At 37.8% G+C, this 21,865-nt stretch overlaps 1 protein-coding gene across 4 annotated transcripts in view; it reads right to left on the bottom strand.

The window, feature by feature from the left end:
- Window positions 1-21,865, bottom strand: part of aplp2 (amyloid beta precursor like protein 2) — an 82,287-nt gene that overhangs the window by 7,448 nt on the left and 52,974 nt on the right. For 2 of the 4 annotated variants that reach the window (XM_023350746.1, XM_023350748.1), the window contains exons 6-15: window positions 18,302-18,522; window positions 17,378-17,554; window positions 14,998-15,131; window positions 13,049-13,123; window positions 12,675-12,833; window positions 11,979-12,107; window positions 10,386-10,485; window positions 8,816-8,989; window positions 7,316-7,351; window positions 2,877-2,959 (exon numbers count right to left, since the gene is read on the bottom strand). In XM_023350746.1, the coding sequence (XP_023206514.1) occupies window positions 2,877-2,959; window positions 7,316-7,351; window positions 8,816-8,989; window positions 10,386-10,485; window positions 11,979-12,107; window positions 12,675-12,833; window positions 13,049-13,123; window positions 14,998-15,131; window positions 17,378-17,554; window positions 18,302-18,522 (1,288 nt within the window). The remainder of the gene's footprint in view (window positions 1-2,876; window positions 2,960-7,315; window positions 7,352-8,815; window positions 8,990-10,385; window positions 10,486-11,978; window positions 12,108-12,674; window positions 12,834-13,048; window positions 13,124-14,997; window positions 15,132-17,377; window positions 17,555-18,301; window positions 18,523-21,865) is intronic. The other 2 variants (XM_023350747.1, XM_023350749.1) reach the window with 2 other exon arrangements.

The following is a 21,865-nucleotide window of genomic DNA, read 5'->3' as shown; positions in this document are numbered from 1 at the left end:
TGGGCTGTAGAAAATGAATGGAAATCAACGTAAAGTCCCCACAAGATACAAAAACGTGTCTGTGTGTGTGAGAGGGAGAAAGACAGAGGAATAATTAGTTTTTCTTGTTAGATAGGAATGGAGAGGCAGGAAAGCAAGAGAGTGTGGATGTGCAGCAAAGTGTTAAAGTGATGATAAGCTTGAAGTTTTCTGGTTCAAACTGAAAGGAAAGAAAGAGACAGAAAGATAGAGCGAGAGAGAGAGAGAGAGAGAAAGTGCAGCAGCTTTAATAACATGCAGTGGATGTAAAGGTTTACACACCCGTCATCCAACAGGAAGCCAATTTATTCAAGGTTTTCCACCTTCAGTCAGATCGTTATCCATCCATCCATCTTAACCAACCAACCATCCTAACCAACCAACCAACCATCCGTCCATCCATCCATCCATCCTATCCATCCATCCATCCATCCATCCATTCATCCATCCATCCATCTTAACCAACCAACCAACCATCAATCCATTCATTCATTCATCCATCCATCCATCCATCCATCCATCCATCCATCCATCCTAACCAACCAACCAACCAACCAACCAACCAACCAACCAACCAACCAACCATCCGTCCTTCCATCCATCCATCTTAACCAACCAACCATCAATCCATCCATCAATCCATCCATCAATCCATCCATCCATCCATCCATCCATCCATCCATCCTAACCAACCAACCAACCAACCAACCAACCAACCAACCATCCGTCCTTCCATCCATCCATCTTAACCAACCAACCATCAATCCATTCATCCATCTATCATCCATCCATCCATCCTAACCAACCAACCATCAATCCATTCATCCATCCATCCATCCATCTTAACCAACCAACCAACCATCAATCCATTCATCCATCCATCCATCCATCCATCCATCCATCCATCCATCCATCCATCCATCCATCCATCCATCAATCCTAACCAACCAACCAACCAACCAACCATCCGTCCTTCCATCCATCCATCTTAACCAACCAACCATCAATCCATCCATCCATCCATCCATCCATCCATCCATCCATCCATCCATCCATCCATCCATCAATCCTAACCAACCAACCAACCATCCGTCCTTCCATCCATCCATCTTAACCAACCAACCATCAATCCATCCATCCATCCATCCATCCATCCATCCATCCATCCATCCATCCATCCATCCATCTTAATCAACCAACCATCAATCCATTCATCCATCCATCCATCCATCCATTCATCCATCCATCCACCCATCCATCCATCTTAACCAACCAACCAACCAACCATCCATCCATCCATCCATCCATCCATCCATCCATCCATCCATCCATCCATCCATCCATCCATCTTATCCATCAATCCGTCCTTCCATCCATTCATCTTAACCAACCATCCATCCATCCATCCATCCATCCATCCATCCATCCATCCATCCATCCATCCATCCATCCATCCATCCATCCATCCATCCATCCATCTCCAGGTCTAAGGACAAATTAAACGTGAAAAAAAATTGGAAATATTTTTATGTAGCATTTTAATAGGGTGTTAACATTCCTTATATACACTGTAAATTATTTCAGTCACTCTTCTTGTGTGAACAGGCCATCAGCATCTTTCTACTCACTGCCCAATCACAGGGTAAAGACGATGCTTTTAGGAGATAGAAACAAGTGAAAATCTGCATTTTCTAGAGAGACCAATCCAGATTCTGTATCTGACTCAAGAAAATGTTTTTAGGTTTCACACCCATTGGATAATTTCACTGCCAGGTTGCTCTATCTCAGAAAAACAGCCTTACTCCACAAAAGACAGAAAACCCATGCACACAAACATGCAGCTTGGTATCTGTGGGTGTTGGTTTGACATGCAGAACACAAGACACACTCAGAGGCCAAACATGGTTTGAAAATCCTCGCGGAGGCCTGGCGAGTTGGGTGAGGAAATGTGCCATGCAGTGACTGGCGAACAGAGCGTGGAGCCGATTTGCATGAAGGCCGGCTGGAGGAAGCCACACACAGATGCGCGAATAGCCCAGAGCGAGACGGATGTAACTATGACAACATAGTTACTGGAATCATCCGTCACAGTGAAAACTGAAATTAAGAGAAAGCGCCGGGTCGCCTCATTCATCTCAATCAGCCTCCGCTGAATGAAATTAACCTGTCTACAGTCAGCCCTGTGTTTATCCTCAACAAAACTGCTCTCAGGTCACAGAGGTAGAGCTTAAACAATTAATAGGGTGAATTGACTATTAAAATAATCAATTAATCATTAAGTGGTGTACACATGTGCTGAAAGAACAACACACTCAGAGCTGTAATTAAACCAAAACATATATACATTTTGTAATAAATTAATGACATGTTAAATTAGGACTGAAATAATTAATTGTGATTAATCAATTATTGAAACAATAATTAACTAGTTTAGTAAATGATTAATCATTAACTGAAGTATGCAGACTCAAAAGGTAATTTGCTGAAATCATAATCAAGGAAGTGATTGAGCCAAAACTGTACAAAAATATATACATTTTGAAATTAAGATAAGAAAAATCCTTCAAGTTTTAGTATATTAATGACACATTTAAATGAAAATGCTTAATAGTCATCTAATTTAGTACACGATTAATCATTAACTGAAGTAGGAACATGTTTATTTTCCTATTTAAAAAGGAATTGAATTATTTGTACATTTGCATGTTTTTTCTAATATTGTATAAAAATGCCTAAATAAAAAATAAGCAGAATGTGTCATTTCAAAAAACCCAATTATCAATTAATCGTCAGATTAATCAACTGATTAATTGATAATTAAAATAGCCGTTGGCTGCACAGAAGCATCAGGCACTCACCAGGTCTTCGCCCATCTTCGGCTTGCTGTTGATGACTCTTTCCTCGGCGCCGATCAGACCGTCCAGACCAGCCATGGCGGAGCCTGGTGGCGGTAAAGCCGGATCGGTCAGCGACACGTAGAAAACAAGCAAAACAAAACAGACAAACAGGGGTGGTGATGTTGGTGGAAAGCAGACTGTTTCGTCACAGCCGTCGCATCAGTCTCCTCGGTGCGCTGGTGACAACAAAACCCTTTCTCCCATTCAGCACAGAGAGACGACTGTGAACACGACGGCGCTCTCCCACAAAGGCCCTCTCAAACCAGACGCATGCGATTTTTCATTAACAATCATTGTTGTTCACCAACAGATGCATTTTTCTGTAAATACACCTTCATGTGAAATAAATGAGACAATGATGTGACAACAAGCTGAGGAGATTCTGTCCCTGCAGGGTGTGTATGGCAGGCAGCTGCAGCGGCGCTCTGCATACAGAGCAGCGCAGCTTTTTAAACAATTAACACCATGTGTGGAAAAATGTGACAAGTATTTTAATTAATTTATTATTACCAGCATTCAATCTTTTTCTGTTCAAAGAGTGAAGAGAGCCAAATTACAATGAATAAAATACTCATCAATATTAGGGCTGCAACCAAAGATTATTTTAGTAATCGACTACTCAGACACTTAATCAATTAATCAGTTAATCGATTAATTGGATGAAACGTTTTGTTCATTCTGCAGACTTTTCATTTAACCACTTAAGCCTTTTTTATACAATACTAGAAATAGATTAAACAATGCAACTAAACAATTAAATTACATTCTTAAATGAGAAAATAAACATTATATTGGTTAAAATGCAACAACAATCACTCCTTTTGAGCTGCAGATGCTCAAGGATGAATCTGCAGCTAAAAAAATCACTTTATAACATCCAGATGTGGAAAGCTCTTTCTGTTCGATTTAACATGAATACAGTTCAGGGCTAATCTGTTGATTATTTTTAGGATTAGCTGAATAATAATTTGTTATATTTTTAAACTATATCAAATTGTAAAAGTATTTGAAGCTAAAATTCTACCACTGGAGACGTTCTAGGTAGAATATATTTGCATACAAAGTTTTTTTTTTAAATCTTAAATGCAAAATGTTAATGTTTTTGAACAGTTTTGACTAACTTACTGCTCTGTGTCTGTTCTTTCAGCAAATGGCCTCTTTTTGAGTCTCTATGCTCCAGTTAATTAATCGACTACTACATTGGTTGACAATTATTTTAGTTATTGATTAATCATGATTAGTCCAATTAACCGTTTAAGTCTGAATTTCAATATGTCAATCATTTAATAAACCTTCAAATATAGAATGAATTTATTTAGCATAGAATTAATTCTATGTCCCTCAATTAAAGTATTAATTTTATTAATTTATTTCCTTTTATTAGAAATATGCTTAAATTTAACGTCTTGCCTGACCTAAAGTCATAGATAAAATTATTCATGTTTTTGTAAATTATTTCATGTTCCTATACTAAATCACATCATTAATTAGTTTAAACTATCAACTTCACCCATCAGACTAAATTAGAAATTGAGCTTCTAATTGAAGTTGTTTATTTATTGTAATTTGGCACTTTTCACTCTCCAAAGAAATGTGGACAAATGTTTAATAGAAAAACTGTATCTGGGAGTAATCACACCTCTCTAATTGTTCTGTTTTAAAAAGAATAAAAAGTTTAAATTTGCATCAAAAGTCATTTAATTGGCAAAAGTCCAGCAATGCGAGATTTAAAATCAGAATAACAACATGAACACTACAGGTTCCCCCAGCACACCAACCACATGGTGAGACTCGTCCTCATGGATGAAGCTAAATACAATCAACCAACAACCATAAACAACCAGGCAGAGCTACAACGGATATATTCATGTGTCACAATGGCCCAGTCAAAGTTTAGAGTAAATACAATTGAGAACTGTGGTGAGACATAAAAATGTATGTCCACTGCTGCTCACCATCCAACCAGACTGAGTTAGTGGCACAAAATATAAATAAATGCCACATCTTTAAGATTTTAATCTGTATAAAAAGTTTAAAATTATCTTTTTTTTCCTTCTTCTCCATAAATATGTTCTACTGAGCGCTGGCTGATCAAATATATAGATTTTTGTGCTTGTAGCACAGGAAAATGTGAAAAATACAGGGGTCAAAAGGTGCCAACGCACAATGATGCAAATCCCAAAACATGAAAGAAAATAAATGCAACAAATGCTCAAATGGAAAATTTTGCAACCACTGGAAATAGAACCAAAAGGGAAAATGTCACAAGTATGAAACAATGAAAACTCGCGCAACAAAACGTAAGTCCTTCAGGCCACAAGGGGGAGTCAATCAATAACTCGTACAGAATGAGAACCTCAGTAAAGATGGGATGTCATGATTATCGGGACGGAAGAAAGAAAAGATGCGTTATAGTTCATGCCTTTCAAACACACAGTCTTTCACAACATTATGGAACAGTAGCATATTTACAGAGGTAACTCTGCCTACTATAAACTCCCCCTAGTGGTCTGGAGGTCTTCTGTTTAGCATTTATTTTGTCGATTGTACGTTTTTGCTAGAGATGAAAAAACCTATACAAATACAAAAATTTGGGTTGATATCGATATCTGATATTAATGTTATGGCAAATAACCGATACCGAAATTATGTACATTGCATCATAAATATTTCTCTACCGTTCTGAAACTTAAAAAATTTAATAGAAACAGAAAGCAACAAGATGAAAATAAATACCAGTTGTTCAAATCTACCTAATTTTATTTATCGGATCGATACGTTTAAAAAATTAATATCGGCTGATACCGATGTTGATGTACATACAGTATATTTGCAGCGTTTTTGGTTGCATTTGTTTTTTGTGTTTGTGTGTTTTGTATTTTTTACCACCTTTTTTGTTCCCATCGGAGAAAATGTTTGGGGTGGATGAACACTTTAAAATAAAACAGCAAACAGTTGTCATATTTCCTGTCAAGGATGCAAACTGTGCCGAAAATCCAAAATGGCCACTTTCACATCACAAATAAAAGGTAATCAGTAGGAGAAATGGTAAAAGAGCCCACTATCAACCTAAGTGGAGAACGTTTTCTTCTTAGTTTGAGACATTAGAGACATGAAGGTTGCACTGATCACAGATTCAAGCCATGATAAGAATATGTTTTCCTTCCAGGCAGCCGGACGTTCTTATAATCTATTAAGGTTTCAGGATTACAGCATAAAGACGGTAGGGGCAATTGAAAACTTCTCCACACGCTGTAATCTCTGGATTTAAACAAAATTTTTTTAGTTTATTTTTGTGTGAACACAGAGTTCAGAGAGGTACACTGCAAAAACACAAAATCTAATCAAGTATTTTTAGTCTAGTTTCTAGTGCAAATATCTAAGTACAGTTAAAATAAGAAAAAATCAATTTACAAGTAACTTTTCAGTAAGATATAGGAGCTTGTTTTTCATCAATAATTCATTAATATTGATTTGAAAAAGTCCTAGTTTCACTGGTAGATTATTTTACTTATAACAAGACATTTTCCCATGTTATAAGTTAAATAATCTGCCAATGGAACTAGAACTATTTTTATAAATATTAAGGGATTTTTGACTTAAAACAAACTCATATTTCTTGCTGAAAGGTTACTAGTAAGTTTTGTTTTACTTTAAGTGTACCAAGATATTTACAATAAAAACTAGATTTAAAAAATACTTAAGATTTTGTTTTTTGTAGTTTCATATTGTATAAACTATAATCTTACCAAGTCTAGTTTTTAGTGCAAATATACTAGTACTAAGTACACTTAGAGTAAAATAAAACGTACAAGTACCTTTTCAGCAAGATATAGCAGCTTGTTTTAAGTCAATAATTTGTAGTTATTGACTGGTTCCACTTTCAGATTATTTCTCTTGTAAAATGGGAAAATGTCTCGTTATAAGTGAAATAATCTGCCAGTTGGACTAAGACTTTTCTATTATTATATTAAAGAATTACTGACTTAAAACAAGCTACTACATCTTGCTAAAAAGTTACTTGTAAGTTGGTTTTGCCTTATTTCAAGTGTTCTCAGTTTGCACTAAAAACTAAACAAAATACTTGGTAAAATTTTGCGTTTTTGCAGCATATATGCTACATTTCACAGCTCCTATCGGAAACTAGACGGCTGGTGAGAAAAATACCCATAATTCTGGTGAGAGCCAACAGACTGCCGAGTAAAAGTTACCAGCTTTTCTACAAAGCATGAGGTGATAATCCAAATATGATGAAGAAAAACAGAACAAAAACAAAGAAATAAGCAACGAAACCAGGGTGGTCAGTAAGAAAGGGTGAACAGGAGAGGAAAAGCAAAGGAAAACAATGCGGATGGTTTTAGTCGGGTGAGAGGAGAACAAGACGCAACAGAGGCACCCACCTTTCTTGAAGGCACGTGGGGAGTCTGATAGGTCGCCTTGACGTTAGAAATGAGCAACAGAAAAACAGAAGATCAGAAAGCGGGACGGAGAGAAGAGAGAAACTGAGGTGAGACGAGAAACGGCAGGATTATCAAGCTCTGTTAACTGACTGAGCAGAAAAGGGAGAATCAGAACCAGAATCGGAGTTGGCGCGCCTTACTGAGCCCTCCGGGCCGCTGGTCTCAAAACACTCCTCTGGGGTTTCACTGTAATTTGCCTCCCGTTTTGCTGGGAATATTCCATCCATCATTTCTACTTCTCCTTAAGGATTGTTTGGCACCAATTTGACGTTCATTTCCCCCGAAGCGATTGGCTGCAGCTCAGTTTAATCTGAACACTGGAGCTCTGATAAATGGGGTCTATTAAGCAAAATTCACATTTTCATACTTCCATTTGGGTTTCTGCTGCTTCTGAAAACAGCCAAATCACTTAAAAACAGACAAACAAGCAAACAAAAAACGAAACACCCAGCGGGTTTTTGGCAACAATTTAATGTTTTTTGGTTTCTGGAAAATGAGACGTTTCAAAAACCTTCAAAACATTACAAATCAGCAGGAACTGCCCGTCACCTAGTAAACCCAGCAAAGCCCAGGCCGTTACCTAGCAACCTCAGCAGAACTCCGCCCGTCACCTAGCAACCAAGCTGAGCTCCAGAACCTTTGGTCAACTGATTTTCAAATTCAAAAATAGCTTAGTGGTCCCAGATGGAAACTAAGCATTGGTTTAACTTCCGTAACACAATTTCTAGTCATTGTTTTCTATCCTGAGTTTTACGACAGTTGGAAGCGTTTTATGGTTAGGCTTCCAACTGTCGTAAAACTCAGGACAGAAAACAATGACTAGAAAGTGTTACTCTCATATTAATTAAAAATTCTTCAGAGTTATTGTAGATGGTAATAGCTGTTGACAGAAAATATCTCCTGTAGCAGTCTGTATGACAGGGAATTTGAAGAGGCCTCTGACCAGAGATGCTGATTTTATATGAAAGTCTCATGAAGCAGATGCTCAGGATTATTGATTATTTTCTTGATGTTATGTAAAATTCTTCTTCCCGCCATCATTCCCAGTGTTTCTGCAGTTGGCCCCCCCTGACCAGTTCCAGCCTTCTTTATCAGGCTGTTGAGCTTTTTTTGGTCCCTGGCTCTGCCACCCCAACAGGAGAGACAACACTCAACATTGTAAAAAGATATATGCTTTGTACATATATCTTTTTACAGCAAGTGGTGGATTCCAGCAAGAATCCACCACTTGCTGGATTTTCTTTGGTTGTGCGGGAGGCTCTACTAATGCTTTTCAAAGATGTACAGTTGTATATTTGTGCATCCGTTTGCAGCCATTTTCACGTGCGAGTGTAAATATTGCGTTAGGGGGCATGGCCAGCAGCTAATTTGAATTTAAAGCAATAGGTCACCTTTAAAGGTTTTGCTTGGAAACACAGTGTGCGTCGTGTTGTGTTGTACCTTCTGGCTCCGAGCGCGCGCCCAGAGACGTGACCTGGATGGGTCGGTACGGTTTGCCCTCGGGGACCGGAACCTCCACGCTCTCCTCCGACGACACGGTGACGTCAGGCTGCGATTCAGAGATGGAGGACAGGAACTGGTCCATGTCGGCCTTCTGCTCCTGGAGCAGGTCGTCTGCAGAGCAAGAAAAATCACAAAACAACAGTTACACTGCAAAAACATAAAATCTCATCAAGTATGTTTGGTCTAGTTTCTAGTGCAAACATGTTAGTACACTTAAAATAAGACAAGCAGAGTTGAGTTGTAACTAGCTACATTTATTTGAGTGGTAAAAAGAAAGAAAGTACAGTTTTTACTGAACTGTATGCTTTACTCATACTTGAGTAAAATTTCTGGGTGCCCACTGCTTGTAACTTCACTGAATAAAGAACAAACATGTTTTAACCAAACATGTGGGACCAGACCAACAGTGTTGGTTTCATAAGTTATTTTGCTGAAAAATATTGATTATTAATTAGTTTGTTTGTTCATTTTGGTCTTTAAAGTACCAGAATTTTCACACAGCTTCATATTTCTGTCTGCCTCATGATTGACTCTGATCATTCAGTGTTTGAGTAAACGTAACTTTTTTTACTCTTACTCAAGTAATTTCTTGGTTGAGCACTTTTTACTTTTACTTGAGTAAAATGTTTTAATACGGTTACTCTTACTTGATTGTTGTGAACTCGACCAGCCACTGGTTACAAGTAACTTTTCAACAAGATATGGGATCTTGTTTTAAGTAAATAATTTCTTAATATTAATGAAAAAGTTCTGGTTTCACCATCAGATTATTTCACTTATAACTGGAGAAAAATGTCATGTTATGATTTAAATAATCTGCCAATGGAATAAGTACTTTTTAAAAATATGATTGACTTAAAACAAGCTCCTATATCTTGTTGAAACATTTCTTTTAAGTTAGTTTTGTCATTTTTTAAGTGTACTCAGATGTTTACACTAAAAACTAGACCAAAAATACTTGGTAAGATTTGTGATTTTTTGCAGAGTATCTGCTTCTGTTAAGTGTTTATAAACCAAATCTCATTTTCTAAGAACAGCAACAGCTTCTGGTTCTGCTAACCACCAATTAGCATTTCTCTGGAAGCTGGTTCTCTCATAACTCTGCTCTGTAGATCTCAGACGAACGCGGCGCAGTGAAAGCTGCGACCCAGTTCTGTCAGTACAGCAACTCAACTTTAATTTATGCTTCAACTTCACACCACGTTTCCTTTCAAACCAAGCAGAGAAAACAGAAGACCATTTTCAAATCCTGAAACTGGGATAAATAGCTAAGCGTGAAAACAGAGATTGGTCTTAAAAACCCAAAGAGAGGGACTTTTGTTAAAATTTTCACCAGGAGCTGAAGAAAAGACGATGTGTGTCTGAATAATTGGGTCGTAGTCAGACATTTAAACCGACCATATTTGTTTTTCATTTTTCGAGAGCCTTTAGGTAGAAATAAAAGGCGGAAAAAAACAAAACGTGCTGGATTTAACTTTCTATTTCACTTCATTCTCCTGTGACTCACCGATTTCATCCTGCAGCTCCTCGGCCACGTAGGGAACTTTGTAGAGCAGAGACAGACTCTGGTTCATCCGCTCCTCGATCACCCGCAGGTGCGTCATCACCTGACATCAGGAAGGCAGGAAAACGAAGCGGTAAGCCAGCAGAACAACAACCTACCGCCTTTAGAGTCATCTTTAGAGACATTCTCCTGCTTTAACTAGGCCATTTAGGAGAAGGAAGGAAAGAAGGAAGGAAGGAAGGAAGGAAGGATAAGCTGGTAATTTATTGTAACCATAGCGACGACTGAGGGAAAATAGAATAAAATTTAAATTGTTTTTGGAGCCTTCAGGATTTCTCTGAAACGAATGAATCAACAGGAAGTCTGACCCAGACGCCTGACCTCTGACCCAACGAGGAAGAACTGGTTTCACTTTGTGAACTCAAACATTAAATTTAAAGAAACAATCTCTCTCCGTACATTTCCATCCTGCTGCTTCAGCTCACAGCAACGTCTAATTTTTCACAAAATGATCAGAAATCTGAATCTTTGCGTCTGATTTTTGCCGGGGAATCAAACCGCCGTCCTCCTCAGCCCTCTGCTGTTTACCTCCAGTGACCAACAGGTGGCAGTAAAGCACCGTTAGCAAAGCGCTGTAGCGCCTGCGGCTCCTTCCTGACAAACAATCCTCATCGTGAGGGATTTCACATCTCAGAGCAGAAACTGATGCATTAAGCAACCGCACTGACTCCAGACGTTTCAAGTTATTAAAAACTGAAACTTAAGGTGTAATAAACAACAGATTATCCTGGATTATGAGTCAAAATCATGACAGAGAAGGAAAATGGAAACTGGAGGAGGAAATGCCAGCCTGACTTCTTCCATCTTTTATGCCAATATTCCCTGTGACTTGTGTGGCTTCGTCCGTTTGCAGACTCAGAGATCTGAATCCAGGGAAGGAGAGTCCGACCCGATCCCAGCGCCAGCAGGTCAGGGTCCGGCGCCGTTTCGCTGCGGTGTGTTAATCTGCAGCTCAGGCTGGAGTGAATGAAACACTCTCTGCTCTCTCTGCCGCCCACACACTTACAAACAGGGCAGAGAGGAGCAGGATGAGACATCATTATCCCTGCTCTGTGTGAGCAGCAGGAGGAAGAGGAGGGGGAGGAGGGGGAAGAGGAAGAGGAGGAGGAGAGGGAAGAGGAGGAGGGGTAAAAGGAAGAGGAAGAGGAGGAAGAGGAGGGGAGGGGCGGTGGGAGGAAGATCGACTCGCCACACGCTTCCAGATCTGACAGGACAGATTTTAGTTACGGCAACAACACAGTTTGGGGATTAAGATTAAATAAAAAGGTTCATGATGGATGGATGGATGGATGGATGGATGGATGGATGGATGGATGGATGGATGGATGGATGGATTCTTCCTGCTGAATGTTGAGGATAAACTTTTGTTGGTTAAACCAACTGAAGTTCCGTTTGGTTCAGTTTGGCTGCCTTCCCTCCTCATAGCGAGATCTTAACAACGTCACACTGAATTTCTCCTTCTGATGAGCCCCAAGGCTCAGAATCGGCCATTTTGGCGTTGCCGTTAGCGACGGCCAGCAGGATGGAGACACCAACCTGAGACTTCATCTGCGCGGCTTTCTCTGGGTCCACCGCCAGGACGTGCTGGTAGTGGCGCACGGTGTGCTGCCGGTCCTTGTTCTCGGCTCGGACGTACTTTTTCAGCGCTTGCATGATGCGGTGGGGCTGAAACAGACACAGAGCGACGGGTCAACGCCATCAGAACCGGGTTTCCACTTCCTGAACCCTAAACCGGGTCTGAGCTCATGCTAAGGAACAGGAAGATGAGCTGAAGGCCGGCACCAAATACTATAAACAACCGATCACAAATCTTAGAAACAATCCACAAATCTGGATGTGGCAAAATAAAATCACTGCTCTCACTCAGATAACTATGGAAGTCCATTACTGCCATAAAGAAAAATAAAAGCCCAACAAAAAGTCATGTAATGTTTTGAAGTATTAATTATAATCTCATAATCATAACCCTAGAAAGTTGAAATTATGATATTTAGTCTCATAAATATGACTTTATAAAAATAAAGTATGACTTTTACTCTTGTAAATATGACTTTAAAACTCAAAATTTATAATTTTGAGTCATATTTTTATGACCTTTACTCCCAAATATATGACCTTTACTCTCGTAAATGTGACTTTAAAACTCAAAATTATGGCTTTTACTCTCATAAACATATCTTTAAAACTTGTCGTTTTGTCATTAATGGTGGTAATTAGTGGGTCTGCACTGACCCTGGGGGGGTCGGCCTGCAGGGCGGCCAGGTAGTTCTCCAGGGCGACGCGGCGGCGGTCGTTCAGCATGGCCTCCACCCGGGCCAGGTGAGTCTCCACCAGCTGCTGCTTCTCGCTGGCTGCCTCCTCCTCCAGGGACTCCACCATCGCCTGGAAGTGCTGGAAACAAAACACTCAGATTACGACACAGAGTGGCACTCGTTTTATTTTTATTAAGGAAATAAAAATCTAGGTCTCAGTTTCAGTCCTCCAGCCTCCAGGGAGACTCATTTCTGTCCTAATTCAGACTGAGCAAAGACAGAGCAGCTGGAGAAACAGATAATTACAGACCTGTTGAGTCTCACCCAAACAAAGAGACAAAGATTAGGGCTTACCTGGACCAGAGTCTGTCTCTCCGCCCGGGGAATGTTCCTGGCCTGCCGATCCGCCTCTTCCCACTCTTTCCTTACCTGCAAGAGACGAACAGGACGACGCTTTACCTTTTCTCCAGGTGAAACGGAACAAAAACACCACGATGTAGAAAACTATCGGACCAAATCTCAACATAAAGCCCTGATATAAACCAGCTGAAATCACAAAGAGTCGATGTAATTTACCCAGAGCCAAAACCTTTACTCAGGCAAAAGCAGCAATAGTTCAGCATTACTCAAGTAAAAGTAAAAAGTAGCCATCCAAGAAATTACTCAAATAAGAGTAGAAAATTATTTAGTAAAAGTAACTGATCAAATTATCAACCATTTAATATTTAAAAATGACATCAAAATACAAAGTTAAATCACAATAATTCATGTAAGTAACAAAAAAATAACAAAATTAGGCAAATAATGTTTCCAAATCAGTTTCTTTAAGTAAAAAACATTTAAATAAAACTTTAATAAATAAAAGCTGCAGGTGTGTGTTTGTGTCTGGTGAGTTTTTGGTTAAAACATGTTTGTTTTTCATTCAGTGGGCAGAAAAATCTACAGATTTTACTCAAGCAAAAGTAAAAATACTCCTAAAAATACATTTTTTCAAAAAAGTTACTCAAGTAAATGTAACTAGTTACTACCAACCTGGAAGGTTTGTGTTGTTCATGTTTTTTTTGTTTTTGCTTGGTGTTTTGTAAATGTGAGTCATGATAACAAAATTTACTGGATGATAAATTGTCCCACAAGTTATTCCGATAAACGATGAAATTGTTGTTTTGAGATGATTTTCAAGTGATTTAATGGTAATAATGCCTTAATAAAGCAATAGCACATTCTCAAAGATCAATAAACTTCATATTTTAGTTAACTTTTTACACTAAAAACTGGAAGATATTTTAAATATCCAAACTACATAAACAAAACAACAAACAAAATGAATTATGAAGTCTCTATAAAAAAAGGAGGCAGTGGAGACCAAAGAACCAGGCTGACAATAAACATGTAAAAGACAATAAATTATGTAAATGGAAATTATTGATTTTGTTTTAATTAATCATGTGATTAATTGAATTATTGCGACAGGTCTGGAATAAAAGCAGGTTTTATTTTCTGAAAATAAAACCTGCAAAATGTTATGTTGGACTGGGCGGTATAACTTAAAAATAAAACGTCAGATTTTTTAAATAACAAATACGATTTTTATTTTCCTCCCTTTTTTTTCCAAGAAAACAAAACACATAACTGAAAATATTTTCAACAAGTGGCTTTTATTTCAATAATCCCTTCAGCGAGTTGTACGACGGATTACTATGCAACGAGAATTTGTTTCACTACAAATTTGAGCAGAAATGCATTTTAAATTTAGGAGAAAAAAATCTGTTTTAATGAGAAAAAAGCTTTAAGATAAATGATAAAAGCTTGTAATAATCATAACGCTATAATGATCATTATGAAAATAAACATAATATTAGCAGAATAAAGATGCAATTTTAGCAGAAATACATTTTAAAATTGGGGGGAAAAAGCCGTTTCAATGAGAACAGAGTTTGTGGTTCTCAGTCGTTTCAACGTCCGGCTACCAGAGACACAAATCGATTGGATTCCGATTTTTAGGATCGCGATTCAATTCAGAATGATTTTCAGTTCAGAAACCAAATTTTTCTATTCAAACGTTTTAGAGATTCTGTTTAAATTAAGCGACTGGTGAGAGGAAAAGACTGTGCAGAACTGTTTCATTTGCTAATATACCATCTCCAGAGTAACGATCCTGTAAGGTTCCACATTGTATCGCCCAGCATTACCAGGAAATACAAAACAGTTCATTTAAATCAGTAAACCCCTGTTTTCTCTCAGACTGGCAGCAAAAGCAAAAAATGGGGGTGAAAATAAGAGAGGAGCAGTTTCTGGTAGCTCACCCTCTCCATGCGGTTCCGGTGCCGGACCTCCAGCTGCTCCTTGGCTTTCTGGAAGCGGCCGTGCTCCTTGTCGTCCGCCGGCGTCTCGAAGTAGACGTCCACATCGTCGGACCAGGCCGCAGGATCGAAGTAGACTATTAGAAAGTAGGAATTAGTGAGACGAGCAAATGAAAAGAGACAAAGAGTCGAGGTGCAGCAGGAGAGAAAGGAGCTGGAACAGGAGGAAGGTTTGTTATTCGAAGGTGTTCCTCTTCCCACAGCGAGGCTGAGATATCTGAGGGAATCTGACAGTCTTTCCGTTTCAATTTCCCCTCATCGGCTTTCAGCTGACAGGTTTCACTCCATGTTTGACAGCTGGGTGAAACCGGGAGGCCTGTTTTAGTCTTTATTTTTTAGTTTCCTCACCGAATCGTCTAACTAGGAGTCACCAAAGCCGCAGGAGGGAAACCTTATCATGCCGCTGCAGCATCAAAACAAAGATAAACTCCAGCTTCCTGCTCCGAACGCCACGACTTCATCTCCGTATGTTAGCCTGGGTTTTTATAAATGTCACAAAATCCAGTTGGAAAGGTTCCTGAACCGTCTGGAATGATAAAAGCGAATCAACGAGAAAATAAAAAACAACAACAAAACAAAAACATCCTGGTGGGTTTCTAAAAATAAACTCTGTGGGAAGACGAACGAAGAAACATGAAAAAACGTCAGAAAGCAAACACAAATATGGAGACAAAAACACGAGCATGCACGAACAGAACAAAAGCAGAAGAAGAAAAACATTTTTAATATCAAGCTGTGACCCGACGAGCGATGGGAACAGAGTTCTGGCATTTCCACTCACAATATAATGTCGTTTTTTCTTCTGAGGGGTTTTTACGACATCAGAAGTAGCTGGAAAAAAGGAGCATATTTCCTCCAAAAATCTCAGAAATTTTAAGATTATCGTCATAAATATTCTAGAAAAATTAAGGAAATTCATGAGGTCCAAAAATTAACATTTTGTTCTTTAAAAAATCAGAAATTTTGAGATTCTCATAAGTTTTCTAGAAAAAAATCTGAAATATGTTTAAGGTTCAAATGTTGAGAATTTGCGTTTTACCAAAAAGTCAGAAATTTTAAGATTAATCTCAGAAATTTTCTAGAGAAAAAAAATCTCATAAAAATTTGAGGTCCAAGAGTTGAAAATTTGTTTTAAAAAAAAAAATCTGAAATTTTTAGATTATTCTCAGAAATTCACTAGGAAAGAAAAATAAGAAAAATTTCTGGATGTCCAAAAGTTTAAAATTTGTGTGCAAAATTAAATCAAAAATTAAAAATTAATTTCAAAAAATTTGTAGGAAAAAAAATTAATTACTAAGCTTTAAAAGTAAAAAATATTATAAGAAAAAACTAGAAAAGTCAAAATGTGCAACTTTTAGAACTTTGAATATTTTTCCTAAAGAAATTGACATTAATATTAAAATAGAAAATGATTAAAAAATGGTAATATTATAAAATATTAAAAGTTTTTTTTCTTGCAACTGTTTAACTTCAGTAATCCCCCAATAAATTCTAGGAAATTCCTCATATTAATCTAAAAGTTTCTGAGTTATTTCTTTTTTGGGGGCAGGGGTAAAAATGTACTCCTTTTTTCTACCACAGTGGACCGAAATACCCCACTGCTACTACATTTACTGTCTGTGGAGAACTGAAATAAATCAGTCATTAAAAACGTGGCTGGGCGTAGAAACGTTTCAGTTTGAGTTTCTGGCAGTTAACAAATCGCTCCAACATTTTACACTGGGGTTTTGTTGAGAGCTTATGAGCAGTGAGTGTTTTCTATACAGTAGATAAATCTTTATTTTCACTGTAACCATCAGCCAAGAATAAAGAATAAAAAACATTCTAAACAACTAAAATTTCCAAAAAGAATGCAGCAAGTGGTTTCTGGATGATAAGACACTTGTGTTTTTCAGCAGCCATTGTACTCCCACAAAAAACCTGCTGACCAAACGTTCCGGAGCTCAGCTTGGGTTGCTAGGTAACGAAGCATTTCAACTCAGTAATCTGGAGGTTTTTGAAACAAGACACCAAACGCATGAAATTATTGCCAAAAAACGGGGGGTGTTTTTCTTTTTAACTGCTGGGGCTATTTTTAGCAGCAGTAAAGACAAAATGGAAGTAAAAAAAACGCACAAAATGTGAATTTTGCAAAACATGTTTCCTTTAGGTCATGACAGGCAAATGGAGAGAAATCAAAATAAAATTATGAGATGATTTCAGCAGTGAAGAGGTTTTGCTTAATTGGAGAAAAACTAAACCAAAGTGATGCTTATCGATTTTCAGGCCGACAGGCAGAGAGCGGACGGCTCAGCCACACAGGCCTCTGTCACATCAGACTTACAGTTGTAAACGCACATGTTGATGCAATGAAACCATGAGTGGAAATTGTTTTCGTTGCCACGGCAGCCACCGTAAACAAAGGGCAAACAGTCATGCCTCTCCACGTCGAAGTACCATCGAGGAAAGTAGGCGCGACAGGGACCCGTCTCACTCGGAAGGGAGCAGATATAGTTCAGGGCTGAAACGATTAATCGTTAATCTGAGTTTACACACCGGGAAAAAAAAGACTGTCTGGTGAAACAGTAAGTAAGATAAAACTGTACAAAAAATATATGCATTCTGCATTTAAGATAAATAACACCTTTGTTCTACTCATGGTTTTAGTTTCACCTGGTTCAAAAGTTTTTTTGTAAATATAAATATAAATATATCTAAGCACCTTTTGCTCCCTTTAGTGTACTCTAGAGCATCTGTAGATTAATTGCTAAAATAATAAACATTTGTTTTTTTATTAAAAAATTTTTTAGCTAAAAAAATATTTTTTTTTTGCTAAAATTATAGTCAATTATAAAATGGCTTTATTTGTAAAAACTAGTTAATTATTTGTTTATTTTTATTTTTTAACTTACTTCTAACATTGCATAAAAAGGGCTTATGTGGTTAAATAAAAAATCTGTAGTTATCTGCCATTTTTAAAAAACAGTTTAATCGATTAATCGTCTGTATAATCAAAACAATAATTGATTACTGACATGGCTGTGAGTATTTTTCTGATCCGATGACTCAGTTAATCTCCAGAATAATTGATTGATTTCTAACATTTCTTGCAGGAGTTTTATGAACAGCATGGCGACTTTAAGGTGAGATGACCTGAAATAAAAGGATCTGCATGCTGATGAGTCGTAAGTTGAAGTAAATAATAATCATCAATATTTCTATCAAAATGAATGCAGGGTAATATAATATTAAAGAAAATATTACTCACCCTCACGAAGAGGGATTTGGTTCTGCTTAATTTTCTTTGGTGGTTTGCTGCTTTCTTCTTCTTTTTCTTCTTCTGCTTCTTCTTCTTCTTCCTCTGCGTTCATTTTTGTCTCTTCATCCCCGTAGACGTAGTGGTACTCGTCCTCATCTTCCTCCTCCTCCTCCTCATCTTCGTCCACAGCGTCTTCCTTCTGAATTGGTTCCTTATTAGCTTTGGTCACACTGAGATGAGAAAGATGAAAGAAGACAATTAGAGCCTTTTTCCACCCGTGTTTCAGTGTCCAAAACATTGACGCATAACTTCCTTTTACAACAAAACTTTTTTCAAATACATTTCCTGGTATCTCGATCCCACCAACCTCAGCCAGTATTATTGTATAAACACAGGGAGTCATGTTTAAGTCTCTCTGTGGCAACATATTTTTTATTGCAGTTAGCTATTTAAAAACAACATAAATTTGTTTTTTTTTGTTATTGTTTTGTTTTGTTTTAACAGAAGCCCGGCCTGCAGCTGTAGCTACATTAAAACCTTTAATATGGATCCGTTGCAGGAAGGCAATAAACTGCTAGCTAACATCGACTAGCATTGGTTTTAGCTGTTAAGTTGTCAACTTAACACTCTAAATCTTAACGGACGCCCGATATATAAAAGTAAAAGCATGTTTTGCTACACTATGGCAATTAGATGACAAGGTCAGGAAAAAGTTTTAATAAAAAAGAAAAAATAGCAAAGGAGAGGGAAGTAGGTCGGCTATGCTAGCTTGACTATGACAACCGTAACATGTAGATGTGATGTGGAAATCTGTTGTCAACTTAACAGATTGGCAACTTAACAGTTGTCAATCTGTTAAGTTAAAAAAATAAAAAGGCGACCTAAACACCAATGACAAATAATCGGTAGAGAAAGTGTTTGAATTAGCTAATCTACCATTGTTGTGTTAGCCTAGCTAATAGCAGCAGTAGCTAATCTACCACAGCGATCACTTAATAATAAAAGAGAAATAAACATCAAGGCTAAAAACAAACTGTGGTGGCCTGAATGTTTTGTTTGAGTATATTTTCTTGTTGAATCCTGATAGGTAAAGTGGCGCTGTTGTCAGTTGCCATGGTTACGAGTTTAAGTGTAGCGTAGCCAACACATAGAGCGAGAAAAAGTGCTTTTTAGTTGTTCTTCAAGGGTTTTTCTGCATTATTTTCCCCTTTGCGGTGGCACAGTGCACTAAACTGCAAAATTTCCACATGTAAACAATACCAGCCCTGGGCCTACATGTAAAAAATATGTTAATTATCTATGTAACGCTTTAAAACATCTCATACCAAATGACTTTCTAGAAGGAAGGATGCAGTCTCCTGAAATAAACTTGATTATGTAATTTATAATCCATTCTTGACATGTTTACTGTTTGTTCCTGACAATTCAGATTTTCAGTTGTCTTTAGTGAAAAGTTCTGCTAAATTACTATGCTCTTTCAAAAAGTCTGTAAAAACAATAATTACCTGTAAAAACTACACCCGATTATTTTGTTTTGCGTCTGGCATTTTGCACATAAGTTTGTGGTTTGTTTGTATCCTGTGGAAAAGAATATAAAACTTGATATGACAGGTAACTTACATGTAAAAGCTTTTCCAAAAACATTATATTTCAGAAAAGATACCTTCTAGGATTAGAAATATAGCATGAACTGACCAGTAAATACATTATTATTGTGTTTGAATGGAAAAACTTTGCTATGCAGCTATGAACTTCAATCTGTTTGCTTGAACTTCAGTTCGTCCTCTAGTTAACCTTACACCTGGTAAAATACAGTCAGAAATGTCATGGTGGGGATTTATTGTATCTTCCTTTGTATTGCACTTTTTTTATCATGATTAAAGTTGAAACAATTAATCATGATTAATTGATTATTGAAATAATCCTCAACTAATTTCATTCAGTTTTCCTAATGGAATGCTATATTTTACCTCTTAGGCAATAAAATGTTTATTTTCTTCTTACAAAGAGGACTTGAATTATTTGCTTATTTGCACTTTTTAATGTATTCCTAACATACCAAAGTGGTTAAATGAAAAATTCAGATTAATCAGATTAGTCACGTTTGATTATTGAGATAATCTCCAACTAATTTAGTATTTGATTAATAGCTAATTGGAGAATACAGACTCATAAATAAAGGCTGTTTGCCGAAGAAACAACATATGAAGAGCAGTAATTAAATCAAAACTTTAAGAAAAAACACTTTTCTTTGTCTGGATGGTATGTATCTCTAAAGCACAGCTGATTTCTGCACACTGAGCAGCTCAGCATGCTTCAGCTCACCATTATTTCTCCTTGACTGGGTTTCTGTTGTTCCTATTTGCTGATACCACTAACAGTTGATTGCTGAATGTTACGACTTGCTGCACAGGTGGCATCCTCTCAAATTACCATGCTTGAATTCACGGAGCTCCTGAGAACGACCCGTTTGTTAAAAAAATGTTTGTACAAGCAGTCTGCAAGCCTTTACATCCTTGAGCTGAGAGAAAACAACTTTGGAGAGGTTGGAACACTGGAAGCAAACGATTTAGAGTAGGGATGCTACGGTTCTGTCCTCAAGAGCTGCAACACTTTAAGTATTAGACGCTCCAAAAGATCTGAATAAAACGGATGAATTTCCTCACAGCAGATCATTCAGCTCTGCAGAGAACTGGTGATGAGCTGTTCATTTGACTCAGGTGTGGTGGAGAAGTAGCAGCAGCTACCGAATAGTAGCTTTGAGAACTGGACGAAGGAATCCCTGATTTAGAGAGTTTTCACACTTGATAGTCCGGTAGACTCGGTTCTATTGGAGACGAAAGTTGCAACATTTATTATATTTTCAGCTGCTGCGGTTCACTTTCACACTGCTCTGTGTCAAACGATCCAAACTAAGTGAAAAACCTGTTCCCCTCCTGGCCTCCGGAGGGGAGCAGGGGAACTCTGCACAAACTCCCACTGAAGGAAACAACACAAAAACCTCTGAAGAAAAAACTGAGCACAACTTCCTGCTTCGTGAAATGTAAAGCATAAAATTTTAGTGGTTGTAAGATTTCTTTTTTGTGTTTGATAAAATACTTTTCTCTCTGGCACTAGACTCTTTTGTTTTGGTCGTATTTACCCAGAATGCCCTGGGCTGTAGTCCACTTCCTGGTTTTGGAGCGGTCTGGTTCATTTGGTGAGGTTTGAATGTGTAACCGAACTCTGATGCAAACAAAAAAAGTGAACTCTAGTCCACCTACAAAGCTCGTTCTTTGTTTGGTTTAAGTGAACTCCAGTGCAATTTGAACGCATGCGGAAAAACCAAACAGGAAGTGGGCTACGGCGCAGGGCATTGTGGGTAAATACAACCGAAACAAATGCATGAGTGTAACACTAGCAGGAGAAATGGCTTGTTGTCTTTTACCAAAGACAAAAGAGAAATCCTAAAACTGCTAAAATCCGATGCCGCTCAGTGTCTTCTTCAGAAGTTTCATGTTGTTTCCTTCAGTGGTTATAAGTGCAGCGCCCCCACAGGCAATGAGGGGAACAGGTTTTTCAAAGGGTTTGGGT

Source organism: Xiphophorus maculatus, chromosome 18 (assembly GCF_002775205.1).
Source record: "Xiphophorus maculatus strain JP 163 A chromosome 18, X_maculatus-5.0-male, whole genome shotgun sequence".
In the NCBI taxonomy this organism is placed as follows: Eukaryota; Metazoa; Chordata; class Actinopteri; order Cyprinodontiformes; family Poeciliidae; genus Xiphophorus; species Xiphophorus maculatus.
This window is presented reverse-complemented; position numbering and strand designations above follow the sequence as displayed.